Source organism: Schistocerca gregaria, chromosome 6 (genome assembly GCF_023897955.1).
Source record: "Schistocerca gregaria isolate iqSchGreg1 chromosome 6, iqSchGreg1.2, whole genome shotgun sequence".
Taxonomy (NCBI): domain Eukaryota; kingdom Metazoa; phylum Arthropoda; class Insecta; order Orthoptera; family Acrididae; genus Schistocerca; species Schistocerca gregaria.
The window spans coordinates 193,605,499-193,632,702 of NC_064925.1; the positions used below are offsets into that span (position 1 = coordinate 193,605,499).

Sequence of the window (27,204 nt, forward strand, 5' to 3'; positions counted from 1 at the left end):
AGCGTGAACCATTTAAGATGATTTCCAGAAATCAGTTAAATGGACAGCTATAGAGGCATCAGGGCTCAGTATTTCTGCAGGGTACTTCCAACAATTTGTCAGTCCTTGCCAAGTCACCTCCATTGTGGCCTAGTTTAACAAATTGAATGAAGCCTTGGCAGAAATTTGGAGCATCTGAAGCTTTTTCTTCATTTCATGACTGGCACAAAATTCTGAAATTACACTATGATATGTCTAAGATTTGTGATATATACTGTAAAGATTATTTGATCTGCCCGATAAATGCCAGCAATAGGAAAAATAGCTTTAGCCTAGCAATACGTGGTTGAGAAAAGCAGATACGTGATACACTGAATGAGAAATTGGTTAAAAGTACATTTTGGAGAGTTATTTTGTTTGGTATGGTTTTGCATTTACCACTTGTCAGTAAATTTCATGCTCTCCCAAAGTAGTTCAGAGCACTGCAGCTCATCTGTCCTGAAGTGAACAAAATCTCAAGACTTGACAAGGCATGAGAAAGCATTTAAGATCCAAGTTAATTGTTGGGCAAGTTACGAGCGGAGTGAAGAACTTTAAATTACAGGAAACAGTAGTTTAATGTCTTGTTTACTTCCCATATTGTTAGCATCATGATTTTTTTAGGCTTAATACAAAAAGTTTTGTGACAGAACCAGGTCACAAATTAAAATCAATGAAAGTATTTTGCACCATCTTTTCAATAGGTAAGTTGTAGCACATCAAGCCTACTGCAACACATGAGCAGTGTGTCAATTACCACAGCCATATTTCTTCAGTAAACAATGACATCAGTAATTATTCTGCCACAGTATGTTAAATGTTAATATTATTAATTAAACTGCTGCTTGTGTTACTTCATGGCACACTAAGTATACCAAGAGTAGACACTTCAATGAAGTTTGAATAAGGGTGAGAGTGAGTAACAAGCAAAAACTGAAGATACTTTTCTAGATCTTTATTGTGACAATGGTACACCATATAAAGCTCTTAAAATGCATTCTACCTGGCATTCACAGTACCAAATCCCTATTATAGCAATTTGACAATCTTAGTGAAGCAAATATTTTAACAACATTTATATGGAATGTGCAGCTTTCTGATTTCACAGTGAAAGTGACATTCACTTTCGTAAAGTAAATCATGATTCAATTTATTTGTATTTACCTATCACTGTCATAAAAATTGCATAAAATATGAACATTGTTTTCTAAATTCTGATACAGTTCATACAAACTAGAAATGCATTGGACAGTTCGAAGTCTTATTTCCACACACATCTATCTGCAGCACAATTTCTTGCTCTACTTAACACACTATAGAAGTGACCATAAATAACTACATCCTTTGATACATCCAACTTTAAGCAAACAAGGCACATAAATATAGCACCTATCGTACATTAATTTCTTCTTTGTAGGCAGCTGTAACACTTCAGTTCAGGATAGCCACCAACAAACTCTTGTAGTCACTGGCACAGTCCTCCTATAACACATCATTTAATATTCAAAACACTGCGGTAAAGTAATGCACCAAAAAGTGCAATGAACAATTGTTTTGGAACATTCACCAATTATAATGTGTAGCTTAGCCAAGCAGTGCAACCAAAAGCCTCTTGTAGTCACCACTAGTGTCCTCCTAGAACAGATAGTAATGTTTTGTTACCTAGATGCATAGGAAATTAAATTTTTTAAAGCATGCAAGAAACAAGCTGTCAATCATCAACACCTCTGATAAAATCAGAAAGAAAGTGGAATCCTGGGGAGAAATTTTTTTGCCCTTCATGTTTCATAAATTCATCTAACACTCTCACAGTAATGTTTTGTGTATTTTTAATCTTTATTCATTAAAAATTGCCATCCCTGTTAAGGAGATAATCTGAAATTTTTTCCTTCTATTTTTAAATTCTTGTATCTACTTTACAGGTTTGTTTTGTTTTTCCATGGAGATGACCGACAGCTGGATTACTTTCAAAGGATAAAGCATTTTAGGAAAAGGAATTATAAACTTTACAAAAAGCAGCAAACCACATCTGCATGAACAAAGGTAGTTATCAAAAGACACATTTAAGCAAACATAAGGAAGCTACAGTCACAAACAAGTGTACACTCAAAGGTCAGATGAAGTTCTTTTGTTTTAGTAGTTTCAACTACACATTCTTTTTATTTCAGTAAGCAGCTCATGCTTTTAACAGCTTAAATTTTAGTATTTGTAATGAGGAGACAGGAAGGGAAGAAAAGAAAAGGTAAGTTTGAGACTAACCTAGATTTGTTTCTGGAGCAGAACATTTGCATTACCAAACAATAACCATGCAAGGAAATGATTTTACACAGTTAAAATGAAACCAGAGAAACGTACATGCTGTATTCTGTGTGTGCGAATGTGCACAGGACTTGCTGGCAATATGGATGCAGTGGGAACAATTTCTTGAGTATAATAAACCAGCATTTCTAGCTAAACTGCGCTGTCTAATTTTGCCACAAGCAGGTTATATAAGGAAAACTTAGCCTCATCTTGGCATCATAATACCAATAACTCTGGTATTCGAAGCTACCAAGTACTCACCTTTAGTACATGCTGCAATTGCACATGCTTTGTTTAAAGCAGTTAAGAGTAACTTTGTTCACACTAATATATACCCACATTTTACAAAATTAATGAACTGATAAATGTTTCAAGTTAACTCACCTCAACACGGGCAGCAAGAGGCTTCTCATACATCTTGGCATATTCCTCAGCAATATCACCCAAGTCAATTTCTGAACGAGTTACGATGATTCTGATCAGAGTTTTGTCTTTGGTTCCCATACCAGCCATGGCATCATGCAGTCTCTCAGCAAAGTAACCCGTCTTATTCTTGACACATTTCACTGTGACAGGAAATTTAAGTCAATTAAACATATGAAAATGTGACATGTTGAAAGGCATGCAGCTGCCTTTCTCTCACAGTTTTATGATTATTTGATGTGCATTCCAAACTATGATGTAACTGCACAAATCACTACTAGCATCAAGAATTAACAGTTTCATATTTCTGACAAACTCTGTAGGTGAGCTGTTTCCTTTTCTGGTCACTTCCCTTCAGATCCCAAATATACATGGTCTTCCTACTTAAAATGCATTAGATTTAGATTCTCTTCTAAATGCAGGCCACAACTGTAAGACTTCACTTTCTATGAATTCTAGAAAAGGCTTACAATTTCTCAATATATGCTCCTGCCTGTCACTTATTTTGTATATCTTTTTAATGTAGGGTAAGCCAAACAGCTTTTCTCCCAGACATCAGATCCCTTTGGACAACAGCTGAAGGCTATGCCTTTCACCTTTGAACACAAAATGTTAAATAGCCTACATTAGTGAAGTCTATCATACTATCCATTGAGCTGCTTGCATTCTGCTATATTACAGATTAAGTCTGCAAAAGTGATGCAACTGTAGTGCACTTTTTCAGCAGACACCAACTTAAATGTGCAGGGTGAGCACAGTCTTTCCCTGATAATTTATTACAGAATAACCATTCGACAATTTACATTTGATGCCGTTACATAGGTTAGTGTTAAGTTTGTTTTTTAAGACCAATTACATTAGTAAACCTCAATATGTGCTCCCTTGATAGCTCTGAGAATGTCAAGGTAGTATTCCAGTTCCCACCAGGTGTTGCACATAACATGTTCTGTCACAGTATCCACAGCAGCTTTTATCCCAGCCAGCAGTTCGTTGATGTCAGTATCTAGTGTGACGAAGACTCTGTCCTTCATATAGCCCCAGAAAAAAAGTCTGGGAGCATAATTTCCAGATCAGTGGATTGGAAGGAATGGTCCATCACTCTAGCCACCCCACTCTCCAGACATTACACCCCTCGACTTTTTATTCTGGAGCTAAATTAAGGACAGTCTTCATCACACCAGGTACTGATGAACTGAATGCTAGGATACAAACTGCTGTAGGTACTGTGACAGATGCCATGTTACACAACACTGGGCAGAAACTGGAATACCGCCTTTACATTCTCTGAGATACCACGGGAGCACATGTTGAGGGTTATGTAACAGTATCAACAGTAAGTTGGTATGTTAAACAGTTATTCTGTAATAATTTTTTATAATCAAGGCAAGACTTCGTGCTCGCCCTGTACATTCATGTTCCTTTATCTTCGAGTCAAGTATGTTCCAATTCAAACTTTACGATTTGAGCATACAAATAATAAACGTTTATATAGTGTAGGTATGATCCTAGTAACATTACTGTAAGGAAATGCAAAAATATCAATATGAGTCACAAAATGTGATACAGAGACATAGGTTGAAAACTGAAGCTAGTAACCTCTGTGCTGTTACTCGTTTTATGCACACACATCAACCTAACTACAGCCAAATTCTTTTCTCATTTTTGTTAATTGTTTCCACCCGAAAGTTTTGTTACTGTGAAACAAATTTATTATCTCCATAGAATGCCACATCAGTTGTTGCTACAATAACTCAAATTTTGTCTTATTCTTGATAGTTTGAAATGTGGCAGAACTATAGATTAGTATCTTGTGTAACTTATTTTTCAGTTAAAGATAAAGAGAATGTAATAATGACTGAACACTTCATAATATGATAATGGAAATACCTAAATACCTACCAATTGACAGGAAGCCATCTTCTAGACTGCCTTCACACTCCCTCTTTATTGCCTCTTCTATATCATGACCAGCCAGCTGCTCGTATTCATGGAAAACTCTTCGCAATTGTGCGTAACTCTGAGCTACCAGGATTTTGTTGAAGGTTGATTCATCAGTTCCCCATTGGCCCTCACCTGCAAAGTATCATCTGATAATTAACTGCACTTAATGTATTTTGATATTAAAATGATTGCCCCAGCTCGTTCCAAAACGAACTTGTTTTCCATTATATGCCACAAAATTTACATAATTTCTATATTAGCATTTTACAGTTATCTGCTAGAAGATAACAGTAATGACTGCAACAATACAGCATTCAAGTTGGATCCATAAAACTACCATCCCTCATGCAAAACTTTCCTGTTACTAGCAGGTAAATACCTGACCTTGGAAAGACACTGAATGTGGAAAAATGCGACTCTTTTGGGGAAAAAAGTGTGCCTTAACTAAAAATAATGAATTTAAGTTCCTGTTCAGAATATTCTTTGATTTTATGAACTTGTCAAAATTGGCCTGGATCCTAAAGAATGATCTGCATTTATATATAAGGAGATTAAGCCAAACAGCTTCTAAACATTGTTCACATAAAAGTTCTATTTATCACTTTGCATCATATTTTTAAAAATATTCTTATATTTCTGAAGTCATTAATTTGAAGCTCAAAACTGAAGTTCAGCATTTGTCCTGTTGAATGGATGGTCTTATTATTCAGGTAACAGACTTCCATAACCAAGTGCACACCCTAATTACTACTGTCTATATTAAATGATGCACTGCCTTGTTTCATGAATGATACAAGTTTCATAATGAATTGCCTAAAACAACATTTCATATTTAGCCTATGATCTTTCTAATTTAAAGATTAACAAAATTTAGTCACCCAGTACCCTATTAATGAAGCAGAGTTTTGTTACATGTTTAATTTTCCTGGTTTATATTTAGTAGGTAAATTGTTACAACACTCATTGGTCCTGAGTGACAACATATGTATATTCTCACTGCCAAGTTACACTAACAAATAAGTTCCACAGTACCTGCTGCAAGAAGAGCTTCTGCATCTGCTTTGGCTGCACTTGGATCAACATCTTGGCTTTCTTCTCTGTTAGCCTGTAAACATGAAATATGTTGCATGCTCTTACTTGAACCAAAGTATTTTTGTTCAGCATACAAGGCTAGGGCATGCAAAGCTAATTTATCAAATACTATCTCATAAAATATCTAAATGACATACCATCAACAGTGAAACAAGAAGCCTCTTGAAGTGACCAGATGTATCTCCCTTTATGTCAGATTCAAGGGAGGTTCCATAAGCTGTAAATAATTTTATGAATGAGTAAATGTTGGTAGTATAAAGCACATTTTTGAAACAGTTTTCTCATTTGGTACTTACTTTCTTCATAAACAGCTGCAATGGTTTTGATTCCATAGTTGCTTAAAGTGCAAAGTATTTCCACAAGGGCCTCCTCATCAGTTCCAATACCACTGATGGCATCATGAAGTTCTTTAGCATAAAGATTTGGTAATGAAGTCATCAAAGCAACAATACCATCCTCAAAATTACCACTTAATTCACTCTTCAGTTCACTGAGCAGATCCTGTAAAGAAAGATATTAACATGTCAATATTACTGATTTACAATATCTACTAATGTAGATATGCACAAATTTGCTAAGGTTAAAAACAATACAATTAATAGCTACTCACCTTCCCAAAAAGTGTCTTGAATTCTTCAGAAATTTCTAGTCTCTGAACAATGCTTCGCCTTGCCAGTACATCAATAATTGCTTGTTCATCTGTTCCAAAGCCTTTCATAGCAGCTCGCAGAGTTTCAGCATCTGCCTTTGCATCGAAAGGGTCTGCTGGGTAGATGGTTGGTGTGCACTGAAGAGAAACCATACCATATATTCATTTGATGTTTGCACATACAGCAGAAATGTTCATAGTTCCAGACACTGTGACAAAGGTTATATTATGAACAATCTGCATAAAATGAAATTTATGCACCCTTTATGTGCTTCCCACTTATGTCTACACAAAAATGTAATGAATTGACTGAAATATTTCAACAACTATAACAGGAAGACTTACATGAACTGGATAGTACTGCCTTGAGCTCATTGTTGAATCTGTAAAAAGAAGGGGGGACAAAATTAGAAAATTACAGTACAAAAAATACCACCACTTGCTGCTCTTACAACGTAACTGCCCTTGTTTTCTGACAGTATAATTACAGCTAAATAAATAAATTGGACCATTTCTCATTTACTGCTAGTATGAACAGCACACTAAAGTCAAGTCAATCCACACTTAAGATTAAACAGGCCAATGAAATGTATACTGACTGTCATCCGCTGACAATTTAATCATGTTTTTTCTAGAAGTCTGCTGGGAAGTGTGCTGACCAATTGCAAAGAAAAATAATTCAAAAAACCAGCAACCAATATAATAAATCGAATGTATGTATGATAAAATTAAGTTTAGAATGTCATTGTTGAGCTGTACATTCTGCAGGATGTGTTGAATCAGATTTAACTATCGTTATCCTGATTCTTGTAAATACTTATGAAGGTCAAATGAACACGCTTTGCAGAGAACTTAGTTTGGAATTAATGTTTATTCCTAGTTCTAGTGTGTAAGTGACACTTATGTTCTGTTCCTTTAACATTTGAGTTTGCAAATGTCACACCATAACCTGAAAATAAGTTAGAAGAATGAAAGAACCATTGTTTATAGCATCAAGGATTTTCAATCCGTTAGATAACTTGCTGTAATGACTAACCAGAAACAAATTTGAATATTTTCCCTCTCTCATGCCCATTCAACAACACACAAGTGGATAAAGTGAAAATTAGTAATCTGCTTAGAGAGTATTATAAATACTTTTTGTTGTTGGTAAAAGTATTGTAATGTTGTTGTTGTTGTTGTTGTTGTTGTTGTTTTCAGTCCTGAGACTGGTTTGATGCAGCTCTCCATGGTACTCTATCCTGTGCAAGCTTCATCTCCCAGCACCTACTGCAACCTACATCCTTCTGAATCTGCTTAGTGTAGTCATCTGTCTCCCTTTTGGGGTCCACAATATTTGTGGAATAATTTTTATACTGCTTTTTAAGAGTGCCAAGTTTTGTTCAAATGAAAACTATTTCTACATCATAAAATTTTGATGTGTTGGGTTAACCACAAATGGAAGATTATTCAAAGCACAGGTTTGTAGCTGTCTGCTGTGTCTCCAGTTAAGGGATGAGGATGATCCATCAGAAGGGCATCCTTAATGGTAAGAAAATGCAGATGGCACTGAAGGATAGTGTTAGTACAGTGTAGCTGATTGGATTACTAGACCAGAAGAAGCACTATTCATTTACATAAAATTTAACAATGAAAATACTTTGAGAAACTAGCATTTAACAGTCACCATCTTTGAGCCGATTGATTTATTCCTGTGATGACACAAGCACTCTAACATAAAAATGGACTGAATATGGGGTCAAGCATGGAGGTGCCATAAAAAAATCGTCTGACAGAAAAAATGGTCAACATTTTCTGCAGTATGTATAGTTATTTTCATGATTAAAAAGTTAAAACAGTGAATAGCAAACACAAGGCACATTTTCTGAATGACTGGGTAAAAGTAATGTAGTGAACCCCACTTCCATTCTTCATAGTATGTTGAATATTGTGGTGTTCAAAACAATCGTGAAATTGATTAATGCTTTAGTTTATTATGTGTAAATAATATGCACTAAAGTACTGGCTGGAGAGTTGTCCATAATCTAATATAGGGTACATCTTTGAATTTATCTTGTGGTTTACATTTTTATGACCAAAAGTGTGTTAAATACAGCAAAGTGCATTACATATGGCACAAATGCAAACATTACTAAATTTGCTGCAAGTCTAGTCTGTTACCCTAAACTATATTATGCTTTCCCATTCATTTGCCCCACCAACTCATTGGCACATCACTTTCTAATCTAGAGCTCAGAATACACAACAGAGCAGTCTATAACTGAAGTTTTTTGGGGTGGGGGTTTCTGTATCACTAGCTGGAGACAGAATGATACTGCCTGAGAACAGAGCTGTGGTGGTAACAGATTGTAAGTATGGATTGGTGGTTATCCAAACTATTCAGCACATTCTGCATCTGCTATCATTTCCTACATCTGAAGAAATGTTACTGTGTAATAAGTGTTTTTAGGCCAATGAATCCTGGCAGCAATAGATTGGTATCTATGTAATGATAATAGAAAATTGTGTCTACATTGCAGTGTTAGCAATCCGTTCTGGACCATTTTATTCCTGTGTATTTTAACAGTTCCGTAATTAAACTCGTGCGATTCTTCCCATCACTTTTCATGTGTGCCATTTAATTAGCCCTTTCACGTTTTATGTTGATGCACGAGTAATTCATTGTCCATCAATGACTTATCCATACTTTCACAAAATCACCCAAAATAAGTTAATTTTGCCATTTACTCTTTCGTATGATGCACATTAAATCTTCCGTTGTGTGTATGGCCTTCCCAGCAATGCTTCATTCGGAATATTCTTTTCCCTCCTGTATCGGAAATGCCTGGGGGCGTCCAGAAAGTGATGCTCTATTTCTGAACACACCGGCATTCTGGTGTTATGACCGAGTTTTACCTCATCTTTGACATCTAAGGTTCTTACACTGTTCAGTATCGCAAATACTGAATAGGCAGATGTGCCAGAAAACTAAAAGTTTTGAAAAATGTTTCGAAAACTCATGAAACCCACCAGAAAAGCTAACGGCAAAACTTATTGACGACCGAAATAATTGCTCCGTCGACCTGCGATTGCTTCAATGGACTTTACTGTTTCTGTCGTAAACGCTACGAATTTACGGTGACATTTTTAGTTCCACATTGGCTTTGGCGTTCGAGATGCAGCGCCACGTCATAATCACGTGATAGGTCAACGTACTTCTTGCGTTGCTTTACATTGTACGCCGCGCTTCTATCGCAACAGAACAAGCGACAAAGTCTGTAGTGTACAAAGTCTGTCATCTAGACTTCATCAACATTAGTGAGTCGGAGTACCTGCTTACTCTTTCATCTTTCCAGCCTAGTCTATGAGACCCATACTTTGTTGCAGATTTAATCGGCCAGATATATGGATAAACTGACGAGGCCGGTAATTGCTTTGGGTTTTCAGTATCGTTCCAATAAACGCTTACAGTAATTTTTGGTTGTCTCATTAAAGGATTCTAATGAATTTCATCAGATCCGTGGTAATACGGGGTTATACCAAAAGGTGAAACGAGAAAACTACCGAAACTTTCTCGGGCCTCTATCCGTGTGGCTGCTTCGAAATTCCGCGGAGTTTCGATGAGTGTCATCTTCCAGGGAAGAATTATATTCCTGAACAATAAAAGTATTTCCGTTCAATGCTAAAGATGGACGTAGATTTCCCGAAAGGCTCCTAGTCTAAAATGATACAAGAAACGTTTATCTACACACTTCAGGCGCGACAATGAAAGCTGTTGGATTGGCGGTATTTCTAGACCAACAATTTGTCAGTTGAGCCTCAAGGGCAAGATTGGAAAAAAAAGTTTCTACGGCAGGGTTTGGGTATTGGCATTATGCCAAGATCCGAATTTTAATTCTTTTGCTCAAATATAACGTCCAACACTTTGCAGACGGGCCAGTCTCGTTTAAACTAAAACTTCTAACTGCTTTCGCGTTTAGTTAAATGCTTTTGAGGATCTTAAAATTTTATTCAAATTTTGAAAATTTGAATATGTACTACATCCCGCGTTATTTCCAAACGCACTAGAAAAATCACTGTTTGCAACTCAGGAGTATGAAATGTGGGCCCCCGGCACTAATGGACGGCTATGTAACGTAGACGCCTAAAAGGACGCTGTCTAGAACTTGCCGCAAATTTCGTACCGTAATTTAAATTATGGTAGACAAGGCCGTCTGTTCATTGTTTTGCTTACTTTGTCGACGGAGAGATAAGCGAAATCTACAGCTACTTCTGCTAATGGTTGGCTAACTTCCGTCAAGGTCATTTAACTGCTACCATTTACGCCGGCTGTAATCAGGAATACCAAGCCAGAAGCTAACGCTTTTAAGTATTGGGAACATAGGATCCACTGGAAACATCGCTAAACTGTGGTGATTTGGCGTTCAGTTCCACTACCGGAATATCAACTGCGCCTACGAACGTATGTGCTCAATTGTTTTGCCATTCCCTATGACGCTGTCTTGAAACACTGCCGGCGTCTCTAGATGAAGGCTGTTAAGTCGAGTATTTAGCGAATACGTTGTTAGCGGAACCGCCTTAACGCAGTCCGCTCAAACAAAATGCCCCGGCGAACTGCGTCATAGCTCGCTAAGGCTGCCACGTACTAGTATACGGTGCCGGATGCCTTCAGACAGCACTAATACCGTGAGAGGAATACAGCTATGTGACTAGGCCAAAAAGAAAGCTTTACGTTATGAAAAAGCTCAAGTACCGCGACTCAAGAAAAAAAAAATTTAACAATAAAACAATTAACAATTGTGGTCTGTAGACGGAAAGCAATGGGCAACACCGTCGTATACAGCCGATACATGTCAACGTTGAGCTATTTTCGCAGGTATTTATATACACTCTATGATGTCAGGCGTATAATTACATGCTTCTGTTCAAAAATAGTCAGGTACTGCTACGTGATGCTACTTTACAGATAAAGCAGTTTAAGAAAGCTTTTAGACTGCTCCTCATACACCGTAAAATTCAAGATATGTTGGCTTCGGAATATGACGCTCCTACCTCCTACCAAACGTTAGAACGCAAGAACAGCAAGGACGATACTTTGCTGCACAGTGAAGAGAATCGCCAAAGATAGCTACAAGGCACTTCCACGAATTATTGACCAGTTGTACTACATGACCTTGCCTCCCGAGACGCTGCGGATTGCCTGTCGCACGGTACTGGTAACTTCACTACCGAACCAGAGGAGTTGTGCCGCTTACCTGTTGGTAGATCCTGGTAGATGTGAACTTGGCGTAGAGCACTGCACCACACACTCCTGCACTTGTCGACCGCTGAGAAGAGACTGGCGGTAACAGGCGAGCCGTCGCAGGTTATGAGAGATCCCTGGCGGCCGGTATCTGAGTCACAAGCCGCCACGCCCACGACCTCTACCCTCCCCTCCCAACTCCCCCCTCTCCCATTCCATTACTGGCGTTTCTTTCCTTCCGTTCTCTGCCTGCCAAATCACGAAATGCTCTTCCTGACATCCCAAGACGGAAGCAAGCCATAAATAATATTCATCAATCTCAATTAATTTAAATGGTGCACGAGCATGCTACGTAATGGGCATTTCGTCTAAATGTCGACTTTCATCATTTGTGAATGTTTTTCTACCGCGATCTTCACTGACTACATTTATTAGCAAAAGTGGAACGAACAAACGTGAAAACGTCCATAAAAACCTAAGCAAGCACATACTCCTTTCTGTGAACCGAAAGAGCTTCTCAAAATGTCTTCCGGCGTCCTACCTCACCAATCAACAGCCGCAAATCCGTTATCTTTGTGTCCCTTGGCGTTCCGGGCTCCTTTTTAAGTTCCAGATCTAATACATTATGTCCCCATATCCTCGACTCCCACTGCAAATGTAGATCGTCTACTTTGCTAATAACTCTTGACTTTCCTCTTCCTTTTCCTTCCTAGCCCTGCAACCCACTCTCCAGAAATGCCAACAATCCCTTCGACAGCCTGGATTTCCACACGAGCAAAATTCGACCACCTTCCCGGAAACATCAAACGCGGCGGGCTTCACTATGCTTTCTGCACTCACCTAACCTCCTCTACACATATCCTGCATCAGTCTATTAAATGCCTAATATGAGTCCAGTTTACCAGCTTGCTCAAGGTAGCCGTAAAAGAACACAGACTAGCACATCAGCAATGTGAGGAAATCAGGTTTTCTGCAACAATGTACCTGAATATTTAAAGGCCGAATGTGGGGTTGTTTCCCTGTTACAATACATTATTTGCAAGATTGTGTAGTGCTTATATGAAATAATGGTAGAACAACTTAAATTTTTGCCACAAATATATTACCCTGCGCTATTATCCTTGGACCTTGAAAGCCGATGATAGTTGTCCATATTTGTTACCAGTCCCAAGCCACTGTAGGAATTCCACTCTCAAGAGCCTCAGAGGACACCGAAAAGTTTCATCTTTTTCCAGGTTCATAATGATAAACCTAAACCAACTTCATTCAAGGCGTTACTGTAATAAAATGCTTTAAACCCGCAACCCTTTCGATATGAAAATGTCTATTCCCTCGTCTGTCGAGCTTCCTTTTGTGATCAGATGTCGTCGATTTTGAATCGATAATAACTACGATACTAATAATACGTCAAAAATGGTTGAGCTGTATGTGTTTGTAGGGCAGCATTTGTTTTGCCCGTGAAGTCATGGTACCAGGGCAGGTGAATGCGTGAGATTACTATGAATTAGCTTTGTGTACAGTTACAAACTGGAATGCGTGGAAAGGTGTTTAACAAGGACATTCATTGATTCAGGTATTATTGTGAAGAGCATGCGTTGCATTATTAGGACCCAAAGTGTGAAAATAAAAATATTCCTCGGAATATAAGCGGAAATCGGTATTAAACTGAAAACTAGTAAGTAATGAAAGATGTCGTCTCAGGTGACTCGTAAATATGTTCGGAATTATAGAAAACACAAGTCAGAAGAAACATTCCCGTCGAAGGGAATCCAGAAAGCCTAAAAACGTCCAGTATCTACCGAATGCGAGAGCTACGGCAGCCTCAAAACGGATATGAAAAACCGGAGCAAAGCGATAACATAGCTGGCTCATAGGGCATACAGCCACCAAAGACAGTCCAGGATTGTGACATCTATTCTGTAATCGTTATCTAGTCTCTGTCATCATTTTACTAAAGAAAAATCTACGCGCGGACCCGCACTTCTCCCAGAATGTTTTCTTTTTTTCCATTTTCGTGACTGGTTGACATGGACACCAGAATTGTAGGCATAAGATTTGCCTGAAATTTCGACACCACATACCCTTTCAGAATTCGGATTACGCAAATAAATAATTAAACTACGAGGTTCTGATATCTAAATACCAATAAACCACATATTTCTTACAAAATCATACTCTCATTCACATATAGTGTGCCATAAATGTTAAAACACTCATTTATTGCATGGGGGTCTGGCGCACCTGAGCGCTCGAATGTTACCGATGTAATACTGCATCAGTTACCAGTGGAACAGCGGTGTCGTTAGCTTCCGATAGTATTACAGAGAGCAGTAGTATCAACTAAAATACTGTTCGCAGCAAGATTTCTCTTCGTAACATAATTCGTATGTGGTCAACAGACTGAAGGCAGATGCTTGTCTTGCATCTGTTTAACTTCTTATTTCGTTCGTTTTTTATACGAAGTATACCGCGAGTGCTAGAAAATGACGGGTAAACGTGATTATTAAGAAGACGGCAGTTAATCGGCATATCCGTAATTTCGTCAAAATGAGTGTGTTTCGACAGCGGTGAAAATTTGCAGACAATTTGTACAGTGCCTGCACTGCCGATAAAAGGTTTCTTCAGTTCAAAATTAAAATACCTATGTTGACACTTTAAACGCTAGTTTTTTTTTTTTTCAGAACAACATTTTTCAAGCTGGCGGAAGCTGTAACTCAAGAAATACGCATTCAATTTCGTTGTATTTTTTTGAAACATGTGAATAGGCGTTTTTTTCACGCATCTAAATGTCTTCACGTCATATCTCCTGAAGTATGGGTCGCACAGTCATACAATTTTGCATGTGCAAGTGGTATAGGTGGATACAATCTGCGAGTCGTATTGTGAATGGAGTTGGTAGCAAAAAGCAATAAATTCGAATGTCGTATCTGATGCTGAAATTTTACTGCAAGAACAGCGAAAATGTAATAAGCTTTAAAAAAATTTTCCTTTATTTTCTGGGGGTAGTCAGGGAGAAAAAGTTCCGTAAAGATTTGGATTTGTATGTAAAGTTCTTTGGAAGTCGCTAACTGCTCTATCTAAAATAATGAATGAATTACGTCTGGGAATTTGCGTTCCAGCAATTAACGCTGCACCAAGACAAACACACATTTTCTCACTGTAATAGTTGCTTTATTGCGTTGAACTTTTAACATAAGATTATACCCCTTAAAGGGTGTTTTACGACATAATTTAAAATTTTTAAATTCAGTCAATAATTATGCGAAATATTGAAAATCAAATAAATCGTTAGACAGGCAACTTGTAGTGAAAAGGGATTCTGGGAAAGTCGCTGCTAGTAATAGAGGTATGACGTAACTGGCATACAGGTGCATACAGTCAAATAAAAACCCAGACATACAGGTGAGAGGAAGAGTATGAAAATTCCATTGACATGACATGGCTGATGTTAGTGGCGTGCTCGGAATAAAAACATGGAGTAGCAGGAAATGAAGCAACCTTGCGAGTGGTGGCACGCTGGAGTGACTCATTGCTTACGTCGCTGAGTTGCGTGGTGTCTCAGCTGGTGTGAACGGAAGTTAAAAGTCGTGTGTGGCTACGGAACTGGAGCACAGACATTCGCTTCTACCTACAGTTGTCCTGTTGTCTCAGGGTTCGCAAGTGTTTCGTGATTTGATTATTTGTTTCAATTTTCGTGGCCAGATGCCCTTAACAGTTAACCGGAAGCACTTAACTGATAGCTGGAGTCATGAACGATGGTGGCCGTGTTTAGGCTTGTTCTGCGCACCTATGTCATGCGTTCTCAGTCAATGAGTAGCCAATTGTGATTGAGCACTCTGCTGTGAACGTCGTAGCTAATGCGAGCGTTAAGCGTGATCGTAGCAAGTTATTTAGTGAATTTTTATTCCATTGATTGCGAGTTGTTATAAATAATGGTGATGGTAAGCGACAAATTACACATAAGCAAACGAGAGACATAATTTGTAGGATACACGCTTTCTTCAAAAGCAAAGAACGTGTATGTGAGCACCGGAACTATCCCTTGGAACGGGCAACAATGCAGTCCCTATCCTTGTCTCGATCTAAGCGAACCGGCATCATTCATGAATCATACTATAAGGGAGAGTAGAGAGTAAGAGTGTAAGGGGTCAGCCGCCTCAGGCAGGTCGCAGAAGGTACTATCGATAGTCGACCGCCCAGTGCGCCAGAGAGTAGTCGGTGTTGAGACTCCGAGTTGGCAGCTAAGCGAGCAGGGTGGATTTCGGCAGGACGGCCGACCGCGTTTACAATTATTTAACAGCTGTGTGTGTCGCCGAAAGCCGTAAATCTGACCTCTAGCTAATATGTAAATGGCGTGAAGTGAGTGATTTGTTTGAAGTGTTTAAGTGTTCATTTGTGCGTCGTCACTAAGCGGCAACCGTGCCTGACACCCACGGAGTGGATTGCAGTGAGGATTGTGTATTCAGTGCCACATGAAGAATATTGGCGTGTGACGTCATTAATAGACGACCTGTGATGATTTAACCGTTGTTACTCTGTCAGATGAAGGGAGTAACTGCCTCATTTGTGCTGTTTAGACAAAGATATAGAACATTAACAACAAAGTATTTACCGATTATTGCTACCTGACATCCTAAAAAGCTTTGTTCGATTTGATTCGAGACAACTCTCATGCAAATATTAAGCGATCAGCAACCGTGCCTGACACCCATGGAGTGGATTGCAGTGAGGATTGTGTATTCAGTGCCACATGAAGAATATTGGCGTGTGACGTCATTAATAGACGACCTGTGATGATTTAACTGTTGTTACTCTGTCAGATGAAGGGAGTAACTGCCTCATTTGTGCTGTTTAGACAAAGATATAGAACATTAACAACAAAGTATTTACTGGTTATTGCTACCTGACATCCTATAAAGTTTTGTTCGATTTGATTCGAAACAACTCTCGTGCAAATATTAAGCGATTAGCCTTTATCGGCTCCACACGGTCAAACTGTTTTAAACTGTTGGGCTATTATCCACTAGTTAATAAAGGTGGGTTTAATAGGGAATGTTTCAAGAGTCTACATACAAGCTTTCTGAGATAGGAAACTAGTGTGCACTATCTGTCCACGAGGCGTGTAAACTCTGATTTGTGTTACCGTGTTGGTTATCAGTTTTCTGAGGATGAGAAAAATCGCCTAAAAACCGCACTTCAGGTTGGCTGGTTACCACACCATAGGTCTTTAATCAGGCGCACGAGTTAGATTCGGATCAGGCCCACCTCCCATTCTCGTAAAGTAACGCATATACGTATATACAATCCGTCAGCGAAATGAATCCGTATACAGTGCTACTATGAAAGGGAAGCAGTGGTTGGGAAGGGAGCGAGACAGGGTTGTAGCCTATCCCCGATGTTATTCAATCTGTATATTGAGCAAGCACTAAAGGAAACAAAAGAAAAACTCGGAGTAGGAATTAAAATCCATGGAGAAGAAATAAAAACTTTGAGGTTCGCCGATGACATTCTAATACTGTCAGAGACAGCAAAAGACCTGGAAGAGCAGTTGAACGGAAAAGACAGTGTCTTGAAAGGAGGACATAAGATGAACATCAACAGAAACAAAACGAGGATAATGGAATGTAGTCGAATTAAATCGGCTGATGCTCTGGGAATTAGATTAGGAAATGAGAGGCTTAAAGTAGTAAAGAAGTTTTGCTATTTGGGGAGCAAAATAACTGATGATGGTCGAAGTAGAGAGAATATAAACTGTAGACTGGCAATGGCAAGGAAAGCGTTTCTGAAGAAGAGAAATTTGTTAACATCGAGAATAGATTTAAGTGTCAGGATGCCGTTTCTGAAAGTATTTGCATGGAGTGTAGCCATGTATGGAAGTGAAACGCGGATGATAAATAGTTTAGACAAGAAGATAATGGAAGCTTTAGAAATGTGGTGCTACAGAAGAATGGTGAAGATTAGATGGGTAGATCACATAACTAATGAGGAGGTATTGAACAGAATTGGAGAGAAGAGAAATTTGTGGCACAACTTGACTAGGAGAAGGGATCAGTTGGTAGGGCATATTCTGAGGCATCAAGGGATCACCAGTTTAGTATTGGAGGGCAGTGTGGAGGGTAAAAATCGGAGAGGGAGACCAAGAGATGAATACCCTAAAAAGATTTAGAAGGATGTAGGTTGCAATAGGTACTGGTAGATGAAAAAGCTTGCATAGGATAGAGTAGCATGGAGACCTGCATCAAACCAGTCTCTGGACTGTAGACCACAACAACAACAACAACAGTGCTACTCAAATTAAGTCTAGGTGAAAAAATGAGACCTAAAACGCTCTGAATTATTTGTAATACATACACGCCCTGATCTATGGTTTCGCTGTTTGTAGTGTCCCCCTCCCTCCTCAACCTCTGCGTATACGAAAGCCATACAGCCCTAAGTAATGCGAATTTGGCCACTAGGTGGCACTAGTGGCGGATCTGCCAGTGCAAGAGGAGGCGGAGGGTATTGTCTTGTAGGTGGAGAAGCAGTAACACCAAATGGGTTGGTCAGGAAAGCCCTGTCACTCCGAAGTGGACTAGTCATTGGCTGTCATATGATTAACAAATCCGTCAGGGATATTTCAACCCTTCTAAACTTGCCCAAGTCGACTGTTGGTTATATGGTTGTGGAGTGGAAACGCGGAGGACACCCACAACTAACCCATGACCAGGCGGTCTCACGTACTGACGTACCGTTCAGTATCGAGGAGTTTGTTTCTAATAAATTGCATGCAATCAGCCGAAGGAATGACTCATGAGTACCATAGTACTACCAGCAGTCCAGCTAGCTCAATGTGCACAGGGAGTTTAAAAAGTGGGCTACAGTGGTCGAGCACCTCCTCATAAGCCACATATTTCTGTTGTGAACACTAAGCGAAGCGCAAGCGGGTGTAAAGAGCGACGCCAGTAGGCACTGGATAACTAGAAACGAGTGATTTGGAGGGATGAATCACGCTATATCCCGTGGCAATCCGATGTAAGAGTTTGGGTTTGGCGAATGTCTAGAGAATGTGCATTGCCAACAGGGAAGTACGAGGATGGTGGTGTTGCAGTATGAGGATGTTTTTCGTGGTACGGGTGTGACCCCCTCATTGCACATAACGAAACACTTAATGCGGAAGGATATGAACACATTTCATAGCACCGTGCGTCTAATGCGCACAGGTAGACGTCCACGATCGCCTACATCAACAGAAAATGCATCCCGTCGTACAATAGCATCTGTCAGACAATGATTTGTAGACAGAAACATTTTGGAAATGGACTGCTCTGTCCAGAGACTAGACCTGAACCCTATGGAAGACCTCTGGGATGATATAGAACATCGACTTCACTCTGTACCCCACCGTATGATGGGGTGGTGTACAGGCGCTCAATTGCAAAGTTATCAGCTCCTTTACAAATATTAAAAGAATCGAAAATGATTAATAGGGCTAAAACGTCGGCGCCCTTACTCACTCACTCCCTAACTCCCACCCTCCCAAACACTATCTTTCCTGGTTTCGGTTCATGAGGAAGAATGGACAGGCATTACTCCACAGAGATTCAGACACCTTATTGTAAGTGTCCCCAGCAGAGTTCCAGGCTTCATAAAGGCGAAGGGTGGGCACTCCCTATATTACTATCCACTAATACATGTCTAGATATACTTTTTAATCAGTGTGTGTGGCCTTTACACATATTGAACGTATTATCCTTTTAAAATACAAATTAAGACATGTTTGATATATGTCTACATTTTTTAACTACGCAAAGTTATTAATAAATGCCTCCAGGGCTTCAGAAGGTGCAAAGATGGCAACTTGCCTTAAATGTACAAAAAACAAAATTGTATCCCGTAACTACAAAATTCATGAGTCCCCTGCTGCCTGCCTCCCGAAAAGGTAGCTTTCTGCCATTTTTCTACGTATTTTTAACAAATTTTAATTTTGTCAGTAACAAAAATGAAGCACAGCGAAACCGACTTTTCACTGAGTTTAGATACAAGAAATACATTGGTTAAACTTTCAGCAAAGTGAGCATACTTTAGAAAATGTCACGTGTTTAATTCACACTAAATTAAAACGAAATATCTACTACTAAGTAAGGCCTACTGTGTGTTACGCTACCAGATGCTTCAGCGGTGCAGCCCATGAACAGTGACAGAGTATACGTTTGTTTATAGAAATGTTCAGCATAGATCAATGGAGCTTAACTCTCTGTAAGCACAACGACTAACAAGTACCCTATTATTAACCAGCCACTGAAAGATTATTCTTGACTCCTTTTTTATTTACACACTAGATTTTACGATTCGAAGAATGGGGGTCAACAAAAATACTGACTAGAGGGGCGAATAATTTACACATTCCCTCCAGCTTCTTAGCTTGTCTCCTCCACCATCCCGTTCAAATCTCAGTCGACAGAAGTAGCCAAAATCGCCAACATATTTGCTTGAACACCCGCCAGCCAGCCCTTGAAACTCTACAATACTGTAGCGAATTAGCACGAAGACATCCATTGTTGAACACGCGCGCGGGTTGGAAGCTGTGTGAAGCAAGTGCACTGTTGCCACATCAATCATGTTAGCAGTAGACGCGTCTGTAATGTTAACTACAATTTCTGTAGTATGCTACTTGGGTGAAATGACTTTGTAGTAATGACATTGTGGCAGCAGTGTGTGTTAGTTCAAATGGTTCAAATGGCTCTGAGCACTAGGGGACTTAACATCTGAGGTCATCAGTCACCTACAACTTAGAACTACTTAAACCTGACTAACCTAAGGACATCACACACATCCATGCCCGAGGCAGGATTCGAACCTGCGACCGTAGCGGTCGCGGTTCCAGGCTGAAGCGCCTACAACCGCTCGGTCACGCCGGACAGCCACGTGGAGGGAAAGGGTTTTTCTCATACGCAGAGGATTGTGCTATGAGGGCAGGAGAACTATCGAGCCTCTCCTGGTTAGTTCTTAAACCGCCTTTTTCGTCGTTGTTTTATTTATTTTTTTATTTCTGGACAATTTTCGCGGCCTCTCTGTTCGTGCACCCTTGCCAGGGGCCTATCCCGCCACCCCTCGGTACGGCCCTGCTTCAGAGCTCTGAGCATCTCCCCAGAAGACATTATTATACACTAATTACAACACGCACAGAGGTATTCCGGCAGTTATTCTTTCTGCGCCTGATATGAGATCGGAACGCGAAGAAACTCTAATATTTATACGGGGAGTCTCAATCGTTTTGGGTTAAATTGAAATAGGTGATAGTGGGTTCACAATTGATTCATTGATACAGTGAACCAATGGTCGGAAATGCATATTTATTGTGTTATGGACATACACAGCGTACACCGCATAACATCGCCGCCACAGTTCTGGAGACTATCCCTTGTTGGCCGCGATAGACGTGATTTCAACACGACTGTGCACTAATCAAATTAGATGTTAATGTCCGCGAGCACCTGAGAACACTTACCCTCATCGTTGAATTGGAAGGGGAGGTCCTGTACCATGGCCACAGCGATTGCTGGATCTCACACCTCTGGAGATTTTCCTCTGGCGGACTTTGGTGTACGAAACCCCCGTAGAAACGGATGAAGACCTGCTTGCTACGGTCCAAGCTGCCTGCTTTCTGGTACAACAGACACCAGGGATCTTTAGAGAGTGTGGCAGAATTACATGCGCCGTTGCCATGCATATATTGAGACTGGCGGTCGTCACTTTGAACAGCTACTATGAGCTGCGTTGTTATGCCCTGTGGCACAAACTGTACAAGAGGAGGTGTGATCGAGAAGGGGCTTAGTCTTAAACATGCGAAATCGCAGTTCCAAGAACAGGCAGACAGCACATTACCTCATCTCCTGTACAATTCGCGGAATGATCCGACAAGAAAACCAGAAAATTTAGAGCTCGTACGGAGGTTAACCGACACTCATTCTTCCCGTAAATAATTGGCGACTGAAGCAGGAATTGGGAAAAATGATGTTGGTTCTAGAAGTATCCTCCTCCACGAGTTGTAAGGTGGCTTGTAAAATGAAGATATAGATAGTTTAATCCGTACACGGAGGATGAGTAGCGGCGAACAGACACGGTGGTGAGAGATTTGTTCTACACTTCATTGCCCGTGTCTTGTATACTCCTCTCAGGACCGTGTTCCGCACGCTGTGGTAGGCGAGAGCACGTGAAGCTTCTCCCCGGCTACAGAGTCCGGCAGTCGCAGGTCGGTGCGCATGTGCCAGCGTGCCCGGCTAGCTGACGTCACCGCTATAACTCCTCTGCCGGGTCAGCTAAAGCCGGTTTACGCGGCGCGTTAAAAAGATCGGTGCGTTGTGCTGTGTCGAGGAACCCACTGACGCGTTCGCAGAGCTTTCGATCGCGGTGAATAATTCACGACTCCGTATGAGAAATTATCTCACATGCACGCGATAATATGTTCAGTGTTATAATTAGGGATGGGGTGATTGTAAAAGATCCGGTTGTGGCTCGATTCAGTTCAAGGAAGATCAGGGTTTGACTCCCTCCGACACCAGATTCACTAGAGACGTTGCTCGAGCTTGGATACAGGGACAGTTAGGGAAGAGGAGCCATTCCGCCTTTCATCTTTTTCTGATTTCGAGGGAAACTTCAAATCTGGAAGGCCATATGTGAATTTGAACCCCACCCCTTTCAAACGCGAATCCGGCACATTGACTGCTGCGCCACCTCGCTCGGTATTTTACGAGGGGGGTCAAATGAAACCTTAAAAATGTAATAAACATTCGATTACCCATGCCACTGTTGTGTAAGTTGGCAGCACAGTTACCAGCGCTTTCAGAACGACCAACAGGTGGCAGTATACTGCGGGCAAGTGAAACGCCGACACAACACCAGTTTAAAATGTCCGACACCTTTTGTGACACGCGCCAGCGAAAATCGCCTATATCCACATCACACTTAAGTGCCTGGCAGGGGGTTATTCGAACTACCTTCAGACTATTTCCCTACTGTTCCACTCCCTTAACAGCGCACAGGAAAAACGTGCTCTTAAATCTTTCTGTACGAGCTCTGATTTCTCTTATTTTACTATCATAATCACTTCTCTCTTTGTAAGTTAAACATTTTCGCATTCAGAGGAAAAGAAATGAAATGATCGTATGGCATTGCTGGCCGAGAGGCCCCATGCGGGGGAGTTCGGCCTCCCTATTGCAAGTCCTCTTTAGTTGATTTGCGAGTCAATGATAATGAAAGACACACAACACCCAGTCATCTCGAGGCAGAGAAAATCCCTGACTGCGCCGGGAATCGAACCCGAGACCCCGTGCGCGGGAAGCGAGAACGCTACCGCAAGACCACGAGCCGCGAACATTCAGAGGAAAAAGTTGGTGATTAAAATTTAGTGAAACGATCTCGCCGCAATACAAAATGCATTTGTTTCAATGTCTGCCTCACCACCTCGCTTATGACATGTGTCACACGTTCTCCCACATTTCGCGATAATAAACGAGCTGCCCTTCTTTGGATTTTTTCGATACCTTCCGTCAGTCGTATCTGATAAGGATCCCATACCGCACAACAATACTCTAACAGAGGACGAATAAGTGTAGTGGAAAACGTCTCTTCAGCAGACCTGTAGCATCTTTTTAGTCGGAGTTGCGAAGGGAATTCCCTGGCGTTTAGGTTGACCTATTCTGTCGTGGCACCAATCGGGGATCCCCCAAAAAATAACGTTTTCCTCCATGGCAGCGTATCTGCAAAGCCAATTTGAATGAAACGACGCCTTTCTTTAACGATGAAACGCGTTTGTAATCATTTTGAAAGACATGTAAGGTAATATGTGTGTGACTTTCGGTCTCTGCCAATAATGGAATTGTGACTGAGAACCAAGAAAAACAGGATTTTGAACGGAAGATTGATTACTCCTCGCACGAATAATAAAGAAATCAATTCTCAACCTTCTTACTGTGAGTTTTAAAATATCTTCTAACGTCTCCTAACAACTGTTCTGAAATGCTACCGTACGCAACAGACAACTTACCTCGTCTTGCCGCTGCAACTACTTCATGCTACAATATTTCAAAACGCAATACTGCGATCCCTGCAGAGTGCAATACATGGACTAATTGCAACAATTACTGCCATATTCCTATACATAGATACTGAACGATCAGGAGGGGTAAAGAAAGAAACCTATAGAAACTTTTAACTTAATGTATTCAGAAAGTTGATGATTGAAATGCTGACAAATTTTACACAGGCTTTTAATTATTCCACAATGTCTTTCTCAATAAACACGTTTCTGGCCACAACAAAGATTCGAATATTACTCTTAGTGTATGCATACGTAAATGTGACAAAATCCCTCCAGTACGCAAGAAACCAACAACTACGCGCAGGAAAAAGACAAATTACCAAAAAATCCTCAATTACCCAGAGCTGCTAGCACGATCACTGCAGGCTGCGAAATCTCGTGTCACGCGGGTTCTCTCCCACTGCACCCTTCGTCCTAACACTTGCGACTCCCCTCGACAACTGCTCGCTCGCTACTACTCGCGATGGTAATATCTCAGACTCAGAGTCTGTATAGTTTGTGTATGCACACAGCAGAATCATAGGCGTCCAACTTTCAACAATATATGCCATCCTGAGACTTTGTTAAGCAATATGATTATCAGGTATTAAAATTACTTTGACTTCTCCATCCAGCTGACCTGTATCTCAGCATCACATCGGTGGGTGCAGAACACGGAGGAAAACTGATGTTTTATTATAAATTTGCATATTAAGTTTACCAACCTTTCAAATATTCATGCAATTGAATAGTGATTGCAATGATCAGATTCATTATTGTACCTCCCGCGTGAGTCCGTGACTGGAATGGTCATTAATCGAATAATTAGGTACATTTTCTTTTTGCAAGGGCTTGATGCCACAATAACTGAGGCTTCTCCAAGTACATATGAAACACCTAGTAAAGGTCTCAAGTTACATAAGGACTGGTGCCATTCATTTCACCAAAACCCAAGAAGTCTCTCGGACACAACCGTTTGCAGGGAAGGTTCTGATGACACTTTTCTTGGGATGAACGACGCCTTATCTTGGAACACAACACGCATAATGGAAACACCATCAACAGTGCGTCGCAAATTAGCCTAAGGAGGGCTATGTGTGAAGCGTTCAACGAATACGAAAGTAAAACTCTAGCTACCGACTTGAGAGAAAATCGTAAGACGTTCTGGTCTTATGTTACATCAGCAAAATTATATATACCGAAATAAGTGACCAAGGAGCAGAAAAGCAACTGAAATCGCTCAACAGAGTAAATGCTATTGGACCTGACTGGATACCAATTCCATTATACACCGAGTATGTGCAAAAACTTGTCCCTCTTCTAGTAGCAGCGTACTGTACATTTCATTACATTAATACTTGTTCCATGGATCATGTGCGACATTTCGTAATGAAGTGGAAGGTGTCAGTTTAACTTAAGTTTTCTTTACACAATATATGTATGTAGCTACTAATCCATATCTAAAAATTCATCTATTGAGTAGATGGAGTTGTCATTCAGAAATTCTTTCAATTTGTTTTTAAACGTTGCTTGGCTATCTATCAGACTTTTAATGCTATTTGTCAAATGATCAAAGATTTTTGTGGCAGCATAATTTACCCTTTCTGCGCCAAAGTCAGATTTCTTTGAAGAAGTAGGGATATTCACAGTAGCTTCGTAATACATATGTTCATTTATGAATGTTCATTTATGAATGTTCACTAGAACATTATCCTTTGCTATTATTTTCGGCATGGGATGGGTTATTAATAACAAATTTCATAAATGAATATATGTATTACGAAGCTACTGCGAATATCCCGACTTCTTCAAAGAAATGTCTGCAAGGTGATCTTGGGTGGGCTCTAGCTATTATTCTAATTACTTGCTTTTGTGCAATGAATACTTTTTCCCTTAGTGATGAATTATCCAAAACATGATACCGCATGAAAGCAGTGAATAAAATAGTCATAGTAGGCTAATTTACTGATATATTTAACACCAAAATCTGTAACCCTGATAGCATAAGTAGCTGAACCTAACCATAGGTCTCTAGAAGAGCAAAGCGTGCCTAATGGTGGAAAAAAGCACAGGTAACTCGCATTATTAAGAAGGCTCGTCGAACACACGTGTAAAACTATAGGCCTATGTGTCTGACGTCGGCCTGTTATAGAATTTTGGAACAAATCTGCTCGCGTATTATGACATTTCTGGTGACCGTCAGTCCTCTGTACCAACAAGGGTTGTGGAAACCACGATCGTGTGAAACCTAGCTCGCCTTGTGCGACCACGAGACATATAAAGCAGTAGGTACAGGCGTCCAGGTACATGCCGTGTCCCTTGACTGCCAAAAGCCATTCGATACAGTTCCGCACTGCCACTTAATGAACAAAATGCTAGTGTATGGAATGTCAGGCCAACTGTGTGACTGGATTGAACAGTTTCCAGCAAAGAGAACACAGTACGTCGTTCCCAACGGAGAGAAGCCTTCAGACGTAAAAGTAGCTTCGGGCGGACTCTAGTGCAGTGTTATAGGACAATTATTTTTCACAGTACTTATAACTGACCTAGTAGATAGCATCGGCAGTTTCTGTGAGGCTTTTCGCGAATGGTGCTGCTGTATACAGACGAGTCGCAACGCTAGAAAAAATACCTGCAGAGTTAGACGCTAGGTGCATGTAGGGCCAATTGACCCTCAACGTAAACAGATTGAACAGAATTGCGAGTACATAGACACAAACACCTTTACCTTATGATTACAAAATTGGAGAACAATCACTAAACGCAGTTACTTCCATAAATACCTAGGATTTTGCGTACGAAGCAATTTGAAGTGGAACGACCACTTCATATTAGTCGCGGGTAAGGCAGACGCCAGACTGAGATTCGTTGCAAGAGCCCTCAGAAAATTTCTCCCGTCAATAAAGGAAGTAGCTTGCAGAACATTGGTTCGATCAGTACTTTAATATTGCTCATGAGTATGGGATCTGCACCAGCTGGGACTGATAGAAGAAAGAGAGCAGATTCAAAGAAGAGTAGCACGTTTCGTTACAGGTTCATTTTGTAAGCACGACAGCGTCACGGAGATGCTCAGTCAGTGCCAGTGGCAGATGCTGCAGGAGAGGCGCTCTGCATCACGACATGGTCTGCTGCTGAAATTGCGAGGCTATACGTTTCGAGAAGAGTCAACCAATGTCCGACGTGTAAACCATGAAAAGACCACGAAGGTAAGACTAGAGAGGTTCGAGGCCACACGGAAGTTTAGCAGTAATCGCTCATCACGCGAACCATCTTCGACTGTAACAGGAAAAGGGGGAAGGGAAACGGTACACAAAGTACCATCCGCCACAACCTGCAAGGTGGCTTACGGAATATGCACTACTGGCCATTAAAATTGCTACACCAAAGAAATGCAGATGATAAACGGGTATTCATTCGACAAATATATTATACTAGAACTGACATGTGATTACATTTTCACGCAATTTGGATGCACAGATCCTGAGAAATCAGTACCCAGAC

The 27,204-nt window shown here is 40.4% G+C and overlaps 1 protein-coding gene across 3 annotated transcripts; it reads right to left on the minus strand.

Moving 5' to 3' along the window:
• Positions 1–958: 958 nt before the first annotated feature.
• Positions 959–11,799, minus strand: LOC126277879 (annexin B9-like). 3 transcript variants are annotated; one of them, XM_049977409.1, is made up of 10 exons: positions 11,659–11,772; positions 6,770–6,807; positions 6,386–6,562; positions 6,072–6,276; positions 5,913–5,992; positions 5,716–5,788; positions 4,642–4,815; positions 2,704–2,885; positions 1,586–1,653; positions 1,464–1,500 (listed from the first exon to the last, which is right to left on the minus strand). In XM_049977409.1, the coding sequence occupies exons 2-9, from the start codon at positions 6,797–6,799 to the stop codon at positions 1,603–1,605; spliced, it is 972 nt and encodes a 323-aa protein (XP_049833366.1). In that variant the 5' UTR covers positions 6,800–6,807; positions 11,659–11,772; the 3' UTR covers positions 1,464–1,500; positions 1,586–1,602. The 3 variants fall into 3 exon arrangements, with proteins under 3 accessions (XP_049833364.1, XP_049833365.1, XP_049833366.1); XM_049977407.1 differs by having other exon boundaries at positions 959–1,653; positions 11,659–11,799; XM_049977408.1 differs by lacking the exon at positions 1,586–1,653 and having other exon boundaries at positions 959–1,500; positions 11,659–11,796.
• Between the last annotated feature and the right edge of the window lie 15,405 nt (positions 11,800–27,204).